The sequence below is a fragment of the Oryctolagus cuniculus genome, chromosome 3 (genome assembly GCF_051225735.1).
Source record: "Oryctolagus cuniculus isolate XC-2025 breed Fujian yellow rabbit chromosome 3, ASM5122573v1, whole genome shotgun sequence".
NCBI lineage: Eukaryota > Metazoa > Chordata > Mammalia > Lagomorpha > Leporidae > Oryctolagus > Oryctolagus cuniculus.
This window is the reverse complement of record NC_142869.1, coordinates 2,575,841-2,590,767: the sequence shown is the minus strand read 5'-3', so window position 1 is coordinate 2,590,767 and position 14,927 is coordinate 2,575,841. Positions and strand designations below refer to the sequence as shown.

General features: G+C 49.4%; 1 protein-coding gene across 8 annotated transcripts in view; it reads left to right on the top strand.

The window, feature by feature from the left end:
• The window catches only part of RBM44 (RNA binding motif protein 44), a 42,831-nt gene that overhangs the window by 22,481 nt on the left and 5,423 nt on the right, over positions 1-14,927 (top strand). For 7 of the 8 annotated variants that reach the window (XM_089328840.1, XM_089328839.1, XM_089328835.1 and 4 more), the window contains 6 exons: positions 873-1,001; positions 3,335-3,414; positions 3,509-3,582; positions 6,353-6,635; positions 11,565-11,704; positions 11,768-11,990. In XM_089328840.1, coding sequence (XP_089184966.1) covers positions 873-1,001; positions 3,335-3,414; positions 3,509-3,582; positions 6,353-6,635; positions 11,565-11,704; positions 11,768-11,969 — 908 coding nt within the window. In that variant the 3' untranslated portion in view covers positions 11,970-11,990. The remainder of the gene's footprint in view (positions 1-872; positions 1,002-3,334; positions 3,415-3,508; positions 3,583-6,352; positions 6,636-11,564; positions 11,705-11,767; positions 11,991-14,927) is intronic. The other variant, XM_051838258.3, reaches the window with a different exon arrangement.

The following is a 14,927-nucleotide window of genomic DNA, read 5'->3' as shown; positions in this document are numbered from 1 at the left end:
GAGGCCCAAGCACTTGGGCCATCTTGTGCTGCTTTCCCAGGCCACAGCAGGGGGCTGGATGGGAAGTGGAGCAGCCGGGACGTGAACTGACGCCCACATGGGATGCTGGCACCTCGGGCAGCAGCGTTACCTGCTGCACCACAGCGCCAGCCACCAGCCTAACAACAGCTCCTCCCTCCCTCCCTCCCTCCTTCCTTTCCCCTCCCTCCCTCCCTCCCTTCCCCTCCCTCCCTCCCTCCTTCCCTTCCCCTCCCTCCCTTCCCCTCCTTCCCTCCCCCTCCCTCCCTTCCCCTCCCTCCCTGCCTCCCTCCTTCCTTTCCCCTCCCTCCCTCCCTCCCTTCCTCCCTTCCCCTCCTTCCCTCCCTCCCTCCGTCCGTCCCTCCCTCCCTTCCCCTCCTTCCCTCCCTCCGTCCCTCCCTCCCTCCCTTCCCCTCCTTCCCTCCCTCCCTCTCTCCTTTCCCCTCCCTCCGTCCCTCCGTCCCTCCATCCCTCCCTCCCTCCCTGCCTGCCTCCCTCCCTCGTTGTTTGAAAAGCTGCTGAGCACTTCGTAGTCCCCTTGCAGCTGCTGACCGTTGTCCTGTGTGTGAAGGCAGTGATGTCTTGTCTTAGTAAGGGGCAGCTCGGTAACTGAAAAGTAAGGTGTTCAGTAAGTTGCAAGTCTAAAGGAAGCAAATCACTACGGCTTAAAGAACTTCCTTTTCAAGGACGGCTACAAATCTCCTTTCAGAGAATCTTGGCATTTGTTCTCCTATTTTGCTAATACTCACCGTATGAGTTTAAAAACACTAGCTGTCGTCATCCTGAATCATCCGTGTTTTCCAGTGACTTAGACACCGTGTGTGACTCACAGCCCATTGTGTTGAATTTCGTAGACTGCAGACGTTACCAAGAAGTAAGTGACAACTGGTTTGATGCTAAAGAGAACCTCACAGGAGCTGACTTCTCAGGAATACAAGAAAACCAAGTAGAACAGGAGCAGTGGAATCCGAAATTCACACCAGGTTGGTGTTTGTTTTTTTTTTTTTTTTTTTTTTTTTCACAGGCAGAGTGGACAGAGAGAGACAAAGAGAAAGGTCCTCCCTTGCGGTTGGTTCACCCTCCAGTGGCCACCGCAGTTGGTGCACCGCACTGATCCGATGGCAGGAGCCAGGAGCTTTTCCTGGTCTCCCATGGGGTGCAGGGCCCAAGCACTTGGGCCATCCTCCACTGCACTCCGGGCCACAGCAGAGAGCTGGCCTGGAAGAGGGGCAACCGGGACAGAATCCAGCACCCCAACCAGGACTAGAACCCGGGGTGCCGGCGCCGCAAGGCAGAGGATTAGCCTACTGAGCCGCAGCACCAGCCCACTCTTGTATATATTTCTATATATTTCATACACGTATGAAATTTAAAATAAATAGCATCAGATCATTCTACTATAATCTGTTTTTCTTTCCATGCATGGTTTTTCTCCGTTTTGCTATGTGCTGTATGTTTTGCCGACTTCATCTGTTTTGACTGCTTTCCCACACTCACATATCAGCTCGGTGAGATCGGGGGTTTGGTACACGTGGGTTTTATTCACTGCCTGTCTCCAGTACCAGGCGCAGTGTTCCGCCCACAAGGTATTCGGTAGTATTCTGTATTGAATTAGTGGAAGATGAGGTCACAGGTAGAATCTGTCTCTTATTCTTACTCCTCTTTGCTACTATGAAGGTATTTCAAAAAGTTCATGGAAACTGGAACTAAAAGATAAGTTTATTCTGGTGCAAAAATATTTTGAAATCCGTGCATGAGGGAGTCTTTAGACAGTTTGTGAAAACGCAGATGAAGAAGCTGTGCTGGATTTCACATCTGTGCACTGTAACCCTTACTCCTTCCTCACTCTGATGTAAAGTATGTTGTAAATAATTTCACTGTTTTATCCATGGGATGTGTTGCATCCAAATGATAACAAATGCCTGAAGAAGGTTCCGTGTTGTTACGTAGAGGGGAGGGACTGAGCCTGAACCCCGTCACCTCTGCTTCGCAGGTTTGTGACGTGGACTCCGTCTGTGAATGAGAGAGCAGCCACCTCGGGGTGCGAGCTGATGTGCGTGGCACTGAGCACACTGCCTGAGGCTGGGCAGTGGTCAGAGGGTGTCAGCACTCTCAGCATTATTTAATAAAAGTATTTACCAGCCTCATTATGTAAGAACTATAAAACATAAATAAAAGCTCACTGAGAATAATCAGATACTTGTGTACCCCACTATGTGCCAGGTATAAGACTGTGTAACGATTGGAATCTCAATTCAGTGGCTGCGTTTTGATTTCAGACCAGCTTGGCTTCACAATATTGACCACGAAAATTTAGTCTAAGAATTCCAAGTTTTTTGTCAAACCGGAAAAAAATGCATATCTTTGGGGTCAGTGCTGTGGTGCAGCCAGTTAAGTCACCACGTGTGATGCTGGCATCTCACGTGAGCGCTGGTTCCAGTCCCGGCTGCTCCACTTCCAGTCCAGCTCCCTACCAGTGTGCCTGGGAGAGCAGCGGAAGATGGCCTCCATGCTGGGACCCCTGCACCCACGTGGGAGACCTGGAAGTAATTCCAGGACCTCGGCCTTGGCCTGGCCCTGACCTGGCCCAGCCCCCGCCATTATTGCCTTTTGGGGATTGAACCAGTGAATGGAAGATCTCTATATATATCTCATCCTCTCTCTGTAACTCTGCCTTTCAAATAGATAAAGAAATCTTTAAAAAAAAAAAGAAAGAAAAAGAAAAATTTTATTGGCAGGCCTAGTGTTTGTTGTTTCCAAAATCACGTTGTGTCGCTCAAGGGGCCTCCCCCTCTTTTTTATGTGCCCTTACTAACAGCACAGGCAGTTTTCCTGCTATCCGTGGTCGTCTGATGTAAAGATTCTCTTGGTGTGATGTTTCCCCTGCAAGGAGTTTGCGTAAAGAAGCTCTCAGAGCGTGAGCTGCAGCCAGCATCAACACAGGGACGTGTGTGCTGTGTGTCGCCGAATGCATCCGCATTCCAGATAGTACTTTTCTGAAGCAGGGACAGACGAAAGACACTCTCTTAGTTACGATGTGATAGATCGTGCTGTTGAGATGAACGGATCTTGGTCTACAAGAGACTTGCTGGGGACAGTGTTTGGTGCACTGGTTAGAAGGCTTCATGTCAGCCTCTTTATTTTTAAGATGAATTGATTAAGGCCCAGAAACCTTAACGCCGTATTCCAGGCTCCTGGTCCTCAGTCTGGTGCTGGTAGCTCCATAGTAAGGTTTGTCATAGTCTTCATATTTTCTCTTAAAATATGAATGTAATTATGACCATTTCTGTTGTATATTATATATTCCTGCAAGCAGAATTGAAAAATGTTGAGCCCTCGGGAAAAGACAAAGGGTTTCTGATACATGTCGGCGGTCTCTGCCCTTCGGTGTCTGAGGTACGCCACAGCTTCTCTTTTTGAGCTTCACTTTTAAATTTTGAAGTTTCATTGTGTTTTTTTTAAACTTTCACAAACATTTCTCTTCATTTAGGCTGATTTAAGGTCTCATTTTCAGAAATACCAAGTTTCTGCAATTTCAATTGATGATTCTTCATCTAATTACAGGTACGTTTCCCAAATCCAGCAGAGGTGCATCCCTGTGCGTCCCCGGGTGAGGGAGGCAGGGCCACTCCCTCAACGGCTTCCCGGGCCAGCAGAGAGACACAGCTCGGTGCAGCCGGCCTTCACGCGCTGTTCTCGATCGGATCTTTGTTCCAGAACATTTTTAACTTGTCAGTGGAATAGTAGAGCTGTACTGAGTTCTGGTCTCGCATGCCCTTCATAGGGGAAGGAAGCCCGTGAGGTCAGAGAACGGGCTGTGGAACAGATGTCTGTGGGTCCGTGAAGTGATGTGGGAAGTAGCAGTCCTTGGAGGGCACCACTGTGAGACTGGTGTGAGCTAAGTGTGCAAGGCACTGGGAATAAAGCTGGCACGCAGGAAGTTCTCAGAAAAGGATAGTTTGTATTTTAATTACTTTCAGTTGGTGGTTTTTATTTTTTAGGTAAATAACTACATCACTTACATACAGTCACTTCTGATATGGATGTTGCTACTTTCCTTTTGTGACATTACCAGGTCACTCAGAAGTATCAAAGAGCAATGGGGATGGCAAAATGTCATTACTCCTTTATCACTAAAAATAATGCTGTGGGGCAGGCCTTTGGCACGTTGCATCCCATATCAGGTTGCCTGGTTCAAGTCCTGGTACTCTCCCTTCTAATCCTTCTTTTTTTTTTTTTTTAAGATTTATTTATTTATTTATTTGAAAGAGTTACAGAGAGAGAGAGGTCTTCCATCCGCTGGTTCACTCCCCAGTTGGCTGCAGTAGCCGCCAGAGCTGAGCCAATCCGGAGCCAGGAGCCAGGAGCTTCTTCCAGGTCTCCCACACAGGTGTGGGAGCCCAAGGACTTGGGTCATCTTCTACGCCTTCCCAGACCATAGCAGAGAGCTGGATCGGAACTGGAGCAGCCGGGACTCGAACTGGGGTCCATATTGGATGCCAGCACTGCAGGCGGCAGCTTTACCCACTACGCCACAGCGCCGGCCCCTCTAATCCTTGATGCTGACGCGCATTCCGGTGGGCAGCAGACGGTAACTCAAGTACTTGGGTCTCTGCTGCCCGGATGGGAGACTCTGATGGAACTCCGGGCGCCTGGCCCCCGCCCGGCCCAGCCCCAGCTGGTGTAGGCATCGGGGGAGTGAGCCAGCGGATAGAAGACCCCTCTCTCCCTCTCTCCCTCTCTCTCTCTCTCTCTCTCTCTCTCTCTCCCTCTCTCCCCTTTCCTTTTCAAATAAATGAACATTAGAAAGAATGGATTCTATTTGTAGTTGGGGTTGGAATTTCTTATGAATAGATGTATACTTTTATTTCTCACGATTTTTTTCACTTTTTTATTTTACTTTTTGGTATGAGGTTAATAAATTTTAACTATACTAAAGCAGTATGGTAATCCTAGGAGCATTACTTGATATGAAAGATTATTTTAGTGCCTTATTGAATTCTTTGTGTTGTTTTCCTTACTTGAAGTATTAGTGTACATTCTATATGGAAATTTAGAAATAAAATGCACAAGGAAGTTATGAAAAATTATCCATACTGCCATCATTCGAAAAAGACTAGTCTTCAGAGTTGTTATGTATCTTTCTGTTGACGTGGTTTGGGGCTGGTGTTTTTAAAGGCACAGCTCTTGTCGTCTTTATCAATTTTATGCTTAACATTCTAAATGGATTTTGAAACATTTTTAATAAAGATTTTTTTTTTAATTTATTTGAGAGGCAGAGCTACAGACACAGAGAGAGAGTGAACCCCCATCCACTGGTTCACTCCCCAAGTAGCCGCAACAACTGAGCTAGGCTGATCTAGAGCCAGGAGCCAGGAGCTTCTTCCAGGTCCCCCACGTGGGTGCAGGGGCCCAAGGACTTGGACTGTCCTCCACTGCTTTCCCGGGCCCTAGCAGAGAGCTGGATCAGAGGAGGAGCAGCGGGAACGCCATCCTGCTCCCATGTGGGATGCTGGTGCCATAGGCAGAGGCTTAGCCTGCTGTGCCTCAGTGCCAGCTCTGAAAGTTGGTTTGATCTACCTGTTTTCTCAGTATAAAGCTAGAGAGACTGTGTCATATATTCTGCTAAATGTTCCTGAGTTTTGCTTTCCACGTTTAGCCTTTGGAGCCACCTGGAGTAAATATTTGTGTATTGGAATGAATTCTAATTATTTTGTGGGGATAGCCAGTTGTCCCTAGACCACTAACATTTGTAAACCAGCTTTGCAGATGTTTAGCACTGAATTTTCATATAAAGCTGATGGGAAATAGGGTGGTGTTTGGCCTGATGGTTCCTACGCCTGCTGAGACAGGTGCTCCCAGTGTTGAGTGCCCAGGCTCTCCTCTTCCTGCACATCCTGGGAGGTGGGAGGTGATGACGTAGGAATGGGTCCCTGCAGCCACGTAGGAGATCTGGACTGGGCTCCTGGCTTCAGGCGTTGGCCTGGCCCAGCCCCAGCCATTGCAGCACTCAGCATTGGGGCGTGAACCATGGATGGGGGTGTTACCCACCCCCACCTCTCCCCACACCACTCCTGCTCTTGCTCTCTGCTTCGTAAAACAGATGTTTGAAAGGTTATTGAGTAATAATTCATAAGCACTTACTGCCTTTTATTTCCTATATTTAATTTGTTTTTAGTTATCCTAAAGATTCTTAGTAAAATAACCTTTCTTATTTTTAAGAGTAGATATTCTTGTGAAAAATAAATGTTAGCCAGTAGTTAACAAAATTTAGTTTAAGGTAATTTAAAGTCGTTAACAAAGAACTGTTTGGTTCTCTGCTTTTATATTTCAGATATGCATCTCTTGCCTTTAAGAAAAACAGTGATGCCAAGATGGCTGTGAAGGAAATGAATGGGGTAGAGATAAGTGGGAGAGCAGTGAACGTGCGGCTTGTTAAGACCCCTGGAGAATGCGCGTCGCCGCTTCCCTCCACAAGGGGAAACAGAGCTCGCGTGGGTCATTTGGAGAAGACCAACCAGGAAGCCCACTCAGCACCCTCTGCCGCCCGGCCGCCCAGGACGAGGCCTCGGCAGCGGGGGCCTGAGCAGGACAGCGAGTTTTTCCCTTTGGACCAGGTGAGCTTTCTCGATGCTGCTGTGTGTTGCTTGCAGAGTAAATACGTCCACCGTCAGCCATCTGGAAGTGGGGACAGGAGCGCTAATCTGAGACTTGTTAACCGGGTGCACCCTAACCTGCTCTCGTCCGGCTCCAGCTGCTCCTGCTGGCGAGGTGGGGGCGGAGCTGTCTGGGTCCTCGTAGACCCAGCTTAACAGGACCTCGTTCCTCAGCTCTGCTCTCTGCCAGTCCTCTGCAGCCTCTAGTCCCGGGAGGTGCTACTCTGTCAGTCAGTCAGTACACTTCCGCGTTCTTTTTTTCACAGCTTATCATGATGTTGAGACATAAAATATAGTCATTTTAGTTTTATAACTGCTGTTAAACACCTTGTGAAAAGTAAAGAAGTTTGACTTGCTTGCTTTTATCTATGCACTGCTCAAAATGTTTGGTAACCGTAGCCATTCCACAGATCTTGCTTAAAAATTGATTTAAATACAATAAAATGTATGGCTTTGAGTGTCCGTGATAAACGTATATAGGCAAGTAGCCACCACCACATCCGAGATACAGAACAGTTCCATTATTCCAGAACCCTGTCTCTCAGCCTACTGTGTTTTCTAGTCTTAGATTTTTACCTTTCTAGAATTTCATTAAGTGAGATCATACTACGTAGCCTTCTTAGTCTGACTTCTTTGACTTAGCTTAATGCAGCTGAAATTGATTCTTGGTTTTCTGTGTGTCACCACGTCACTCCTGTGTGTGTGTCGCCAGTCACTCCTGTGTCACCATGTCACTCCTGCATGTCACCATGTCACTCCTGCATGTCATCGTGTCACTCCTGTGTGTCACCGTGTCACTCTGTGTCACCACGTCACTCCTGTGTGTCACCACATCACTCCTGCATGTCACCATGTCACTCCTACGTGTCACCACGTCCCTCCTGTGTGTGTCACCACGTCACTCCTGTGTGTCACCACATCACTCCTGCATGTCACCGTGTCCCTCCTGTGTGTCACCATGTCACTCCTGCATGTCACCATGTCACTCCTGTGTATCACCATGTCACTCCTGTGTCACCACATCACTCCTGTGTGTCACCGTGTCACTCCTGTTTACATCTTGTCCATTTTTATTGAGTTGTTTATTTTATTACCGAGTTTTCAGAATTTTTTGTATTCTGATAATGACTCTTTTATCAGATACTATGTGATTTCCAAATAATTTTTTTTTGACAGGCAGAGTGGACAGTGAGAGAGACAGAGAGAAAGGTCTTCCTTTTTGCCGAGATTCACCCTCCAATGGCCGCTGCGGCTGGCGCACTGCACTGATCCGATGGCAGGAGCCAGGTACTTATCCTGGTCTCCCATGGGGTGCAGGGCCCAAGCACCTGGGCCATCCTCCACTGCACTCCCGGGCCACAGCAGAGAGCTGGCCTGGAAGAGGGGCAACCGGGACAGAATCCGGCGCCCCGACCAGGACTAGAACCCGGTGTGCCCGTGCCACAGGCGGAGGATTAGCCTAGTGAGCCACGGCGCCGGCTCCAAATAATTTTTTAAAATATTTTTTATTTGAGAAGTAGAGTAAAGACAGTGAGAGGGAGAGAGAGAGAGAAGTCTTCCATCCTTGGTTCACTCCCCAGGTGGCCGCAACGGGGGGAGCTGTGCCAATCCAAAGCCAGGCGCCAGGAGCTTCTTCACAGTCTCCCATGTGGGTACAGGGGCCCAAGGACTTGGGCCATCCTCCACTGCTTTCCAAGACCTTAGCAGAGAGCTGGACTGGAAGAGGGGCAGCCGGGACTAGAACTGGTGCCCATATGGGATGCTGGCGCCACAGGTGGAGGATTAACCTCCTGCACCACAGCGCCGGCCCCCAAATAATTTTTCTCATCCTTGCCTTTCTCAAAGCAGAAGTTGGTCATTTAGGTTTATTTGAAAGGCAGATCAGGGAGAGAAAGAAAGAGATGGAGATCTTCTGACCGCTGGTTCGTTCCTCAAATGTTCAGGACAGTCAAGGCTAGGCCAGGGCAAAACTAGGAGCCAAGAACTTGATCTCCCACATGGTGGCCTATCATAGCCTTTCGGATAAAGGGGGCTATTATCTGCTGCCTCCCAGGCATGGTAGCAGGGAGCCGCGCAGAGCACAGAGCAGCAGGACTTGCCCCGGGCTCTCCTGTAGGGGCCACACACGTCCCGCGAGCCAGTTTACCTGACTCCACCGCCGTGCCCACCCCAGGAGTGTTTTATTTGAATGAAGCATAATTTATTGATTGTATTCTTTTATAGCTTAAGCTTTTAGTGGATAATTCAGACTCAAAAAGGTGCTTTAAGATCTGTTTATTTCAGAGTCAGAGACAGTTAGTTCCTGTGAGCTAGTTCACTCCCCCAAATGCATGTAACAGCTGAGAACAGGCTAGGCGGATCCAGGAGCTGGGAACCTAATCCAGGTCCCTGCCACGGACAGCAGGGACTCAGCCACTCAAGGCTTCTCCCGCTGCCTCTCGGTGCACGTCAGCAGGACGCTGGCATCGGGAGCAGAGCCAGGACCCAGACCTGGGCTGCAGTGTGGTTGCCGTTGTCCTAACTACGTTGCCAAATGCCCACCCCTCACAAAGATTATGAGTAAATTTTTGTACGTCATGTATGAATTGGTGGGCTTTGTTTGGATATGTCTGTTCTTATATGGAATTGTTCTGATATCATTTGTTGAAAAGGCTATCCTGGGGCTGGCACTGTGGCATAGCTGCCACCCCCAGCGCCAGCATTCCATGTGGGCGCTGGTTCAAGTCTGGGCTGCTCCACTTCCATCTGATCCAGCTCTCTGCTGTGGCCTGGGGGAGCAGTAGCAGATGGCCCAAGTCCTTGGGCCCCTGCACCCGCGTGGGAGACCTGGAAGAAGCTCCTGGCTCCTGGCTTAGGATCGGCCCAGCTCTGGCTGTTTTAGCCATTTTAGGGAGTGAACCAGCAGATGGAAGACTTCCTCTCTCTCTCTCACTCTCCCTCTCTCTCTCTCTCTCTCTGACTCTGCTTCTCTGTAATTCTGCCTTTCAAATAGATAAAATGAAAATATTTTTAAAAAAGACAAGGCAAGGCTATCCTGTTTACAATGAAATACTTTGTACCTTTGTCAGAAACCAATTGACTATACTTTTGTGTTTTTCTATACTGTCTTGATTATTGTATATAGTAAGTCTTGAAATCTGGTAAAAACAAGTCCTCTAACTGTATTCTTTATCAAATTTGGTCTCTTTGCTCTTCAAATTTTTTAAAAGATATATTTATTTTATTTGACAGGCAGGGTTCACAGACACACACACACACACACACAGATCAGTCTTCCACCTACTGGTTTACTCCCCAGATGGCCACAACAGCTGGGGCTGGGCCACTGAAGCCAGGAGCTTCCTCCAGGTCTCCCACGTGGGTGCAGGGTCCCAAGCACTTGGGCATCTTCCACTGCTTTCCCAGGCTGTCAGCTGAAGTGGGGCAGCTAGGACTTGAACCAGTACCCATATGGGATGCCAGTGTTACACACAGTGGCTTTACGCACAGTGCCACAATGCCAGCCCAGACAATATGTATAAATTTCATACTTAAATTTGTCTAGCTACAAAGAAGTCCTACTTGGAGTTTAAATTACTTTGAATCCACAGGTCAGCCTAAATTCCCCTTTTTTTTTAAGATTTATTTGTTTTATTTGAAAGGCAGGGTTAGAGAGAGGCAGAGCCAGAGAGAGGTCTTTCATCTATTGGTTCACTCCCCAAATGGCTGCACCAATCCGAAGGCAGGAACCAGGAGCTTCATCTGGGTCTCCCACACGGGTGCAGGGGTCCAAGGACTTGGGCCGTCTTCTACTGCTTTCCCAGGCCACAGCAGAGAGCTGGATCTGAAGTAGAGCAGCTGGGTCTTGAACCGGCGCCCATGTGGATGCCGGCGCTTCAAGCCAGGGCATTAACCCACTGCACCACAGCGCCAGCTCCTTGAAATTTTTTTCATCTCAGTGACACTTCATGTTTGAAGTGAATTTTTTTGGTTCACTGCCTAATATGCAGCAGGAAGAAAGGGGAACCACGTGCCGCTGGCTTCCGTGAGGCCCAAGCGTGTACTTTGGGAACTGTGGCTGTCCTCTCCTCTCCTGTCCTGTGTGATATGTGTGGGTGTGGGTGTGTGCGCGTGTATATGTGTGTGGGTGGTGTGCGTGTGTGCGCGTGTGTATGTGTGTGGGTGGTGTGTGTGTGTGCACGTGTGCGCGTGTGTATGTATGTGGGTGGTGTGGGGGGGTGGCCTGGGGTGTGTGTGTGCGTGCGTGGGCATGGTATGTGTGTGTGCACGCGTGTATGTGTGGGGTGTGTGTGTGTGAGTGTGCACGTGTGGGTGTGAGGGGGGTGTGGGGGTGTTGTTGCCTCTGCTTCTCTCTGCATCCTGTTTTTCTCTGATTGTTTTAGCCCTCAGTTGGCTTTGTTTTTGCTTAATTCTAACTCTACAGTATCTTCAGTTGAAGAATCTGTGATTATTTGACTAATTCATAGCTTTGCTCCATTCCACTTTGTTTAGACAGGAAATGTAACTGAGCCCGCCTGTGGTTGTTGGTGCTCATTAGTGTAGGAGCCAGCAGTTTAATCTGCCGTCTCAGTGGCCAGTGGGTTGGCAGAGCACGCTACACTGTGTGTGTTCTATGTAAATAAGGAAATCCCCCTTTACCATCTTTGTTAAGCTCGGAGTAGAGAAGGTGAATTGGGCTAGGGTGGAGAAGGTGAGTCCCACAGAACCACACCTGACGGAGGGCCCGAGCTCCCCTGTGTTGTCTGCAGAGAGCAGTGGGGAGTCTGGGGTGCTCTGGCAGCACGCTGGCTGGGCACAGGAGTCTGTCCGCCGTGGTACCGGGACCCCAAGTTCTAAATTACTAGCAGTTTCTCTGACTGTCAACAACTTCATTCTGCTCATTTATTTTAGCACGTCAAGAAGAACTGTAAGCAGATTGAGTCTGCCAGACTGCTGCCTGGTGTGCAGTTCGTGCCTCCACATAGCTTGAACATGCGGAGCTTCACCAAGATCGTGAAGAGACTGGCTGAGCTGCATCCTGAAGTCAGCAGGTAACAGCTGCAACTGTGCGGTCGCTCGTTCTTACGTGAAATATAAACTTACATAAAATATAGTTCCACTCAGTATCTCAGCCATGTCAGAATGTGCCGGTTTCGGAAGCCCCAGCTGCGGTGTGCTGTCTGTCTGTGTAGAGACCAGCTCATAGATGCTCTTCAGGAAGTGAGAACTAACCACCACGGCTTTCTGAACGGCTTACCCATTCACACCATCGTGGAGATGACGTCGTCCGTGCTGAGAGACTCCGCGTCCAGTTAGGAACGAAGGAGCGGCAAAGAGGTGAGGAAGGCACATCCTTCCATATTTAAATATCACTTAAAACTCGAACGAACTTTATTTTCACGTAGAGTATTAAGTTTAGGGTAATATAAATAATATAACTTTTTAAAACATGCCATTTTAATGAACCATTTGTGCAGAACCAGTTACCACAAAATTGATTGGCTTAAACAGCATTTTTTATCACCTCACAGTTTGTAGGTCAGGATACAGGAGAGGCCTCCCTGGGTGATTTTGGTTTTGTTTTTTTCTTTTAGTTTGTTTTATTTGAAAGGCAGATTGACAGGGAAAAAGAGATCTTCTATTTGCTAATTACTCCCCAAATACCTGCAACAGCTGGGGCTGGGCCATGCCAGAGCCAGGAGCCACGAACTCTGGGTCTCATGCATTGGTGATGAAGACCTAGACACTGGCGCCGAGAGCCATGGTCTGCTGCCTCCAGGGTTAGTGTCACCAGGAAGCTGGGTCACGAACGGAGGTGGACATGAAACTCAGGTACTTGGATGTGGGATTTGAGTGCCCCAAGTGGTGGCTTACTCTGCTGTGCCCCAGCACCCAGGACCCCGCACCCATTAGCGAGGGTGTCCTGTTACGGTCAAGATGTTGGCCTGGACTGTCATCCTGGGCCTTGAGTGAGGGTCCGAGGGGTGGGGAACGGTCAGGGCTCTGCTTCTAAGATATTCGCGTGGTGGGTGCCACGAGAGCCCTTCCTGCGTGGCCTTTCTTTCCGTAGGGCTCCTTCAGTGTCTGCTTGTGGGAGCTGGCTCGTCTGAGCAGGAGCGGACAGGACGGAAGCTGCCTGGTGAGAGGTCACGTGGCCCTCGCCGCCGGCAGCGGTCCTCGGGGTGGGAATTACGCTCCACCTCTACAGGAGGGTCCAGCAAATAATGTGTGTGTGTGTGTGTGTGTGTGTGTGTGTGTTACCACAGACTGATGTAGAACCCCTGCTCTAAAATGGAGACTTTGGTTCTAGTTGTCGATGTCTAGAAATTCAAGCCACTTTCCACTGAACAGCTAGAAAAGCTGAAAAAAATAAAATAAAAAAACAATACCTGCGTGGAGGCACTGGAGAGCTGGCAACGTAACCACGGGTTCTGGGCTAGGGCGGAGGTGAGTCCCACAGAACCACGCCTGACGGAGGGCCCGAGCTCCCCTGTGTTGTCTGCAGAGAGCAGTGGGGAGTTTGGGGTGCTCTGGCAGCACGCTGGCTGGGCACAGGAGTCCGTCCGCGTGGTATCGGGACCCCAGAGGGCTGGACGCTGGGAACAGCTGGGAGCCAGAAATAGCATAAAATAAAACCACACGAATGAAAACTAGCTTAAGCACTAATAACAGAAGCTGCCCACAGAGACTCCATGTATTTAATTTATCGGGCACACTTGTAAGAGCACATGCTTACACTATATGTGGTTATTTGCTAAGATATCAGTAATGATTCTCCTCTGTGTCCATACTTCTTTGCAACGTAGCTGTGAAACTTCCTGTGAAGAGAGTGTTGTCCTGCCGTGTTAGGCAGGGCTGGCCTACGACTTGCTTTGAGATGTTAGGCCATTCCCCAGCGTAGACCTCAGGAGACTGATGACAGCCTTGTGGTGAAGCCCAGACAGCCTGCGGGACAGGAGACGCCTGGAAGACGGGCAGGGGATTCTGCCCTGCAGCCTGCCTTCCCAGACCTGGGAGAACTGGGCACACCTCGGCAGGCACCTGCCAGCCTGGCAGCACTGCCGCAGGCCGGAGGGAGCCCACCCAGACGAGAATCGCTCGGGGGGACCAGCCCTGGGCTCGCTGGCAGCTCAGAGGCTCGGCAGAGGGAGCTGGTTTGCTAGACCTGCACAAGCTCACTGACTCGGTGTATCAGTTCAAGGACACAAAAGACGGCATTGTGGGTTTCAACAGAGAGCTTAAGTTACTTTTAAAATGGAAATTCCATTGATGAGAAATGAAATAGCCGAACACAGTAACTCAGGCTCTGTAGCAGATCAGGCAAGCAGTGAAGTGGGAGAAAGGTCACAGCTAAGCAGTGGAGCTTAGGAAGAAGAAAGCAAAGGGAGAAGCATGTGCCGTGGAGACAGTGACGAGCACTGACGTTTGTGTGACTGTGATGCAGTTTTATCCAGAGAGGAGAGAAAATAGAGAGGCACAATTCTGTTAAAATTATAGTTGCAGTATTTTTTTTTTTTGACAGGCCGAGTGGACAGTGAGAGACAGAGAGAAAGGTTGTCCTTCCATTGGTTCACCCCACAATGGCCGCCATGGCCAGCGCACCGCACTGATCCGAAGGCAGGAGCCAGGTGCTTCTCCTGGTCTCCCATGGGGTGCAGGGCCCAAGCACCTGGGCCATCCTCCACTGCACTCCTGGGCCACAGCAGAGGGCTGGCCTGGAAGAGGGGCAACCAGGACAGAATCCAGCGCCCTGACCAGGACTAGAACCTGGGGTGCCGGCGCCGCAGGTGGAAGGTTAGCCTATTGAGCCGCGGCGCCGGCTACAGTATTTTTTAAATGTGAAAAAATCAAGACAAATTCAGTGAAGCCTTTCAGAACCCAAGCCAGGAAAAGAAAGAATACCTCAGACATCAAAGAAAAATGGCTTGAAAGATCCAAACCAAAATGAACGTCCATGAAGCAGCCGAGAGAAGGTTTGTCTGAGGATGGCAGCAGTTGGCCTGCCGCCTGACTCAGGCAGACGCTGTCGGGTAGTTCTGTACCCAGGGAACCTGCAGGAGCAAATGTCAAGTGATTTCCATGTAAATAAGGAAGGGTGGTTTGTTTCTCTAGGAAAAGGCCCACGCTAAAGAACTGAACCACTGATGAGCATTTTATGAGGTAGGAAAGTGATTTTTAAATGAAAAGTAAAAAGTGCAGGAAAAAGGAAGGTCACAGAGCAGCTGGGGGGTGCCCTGGAGCAGTGCTGACTGACAGCGTCCTGGGGGTGGGGGG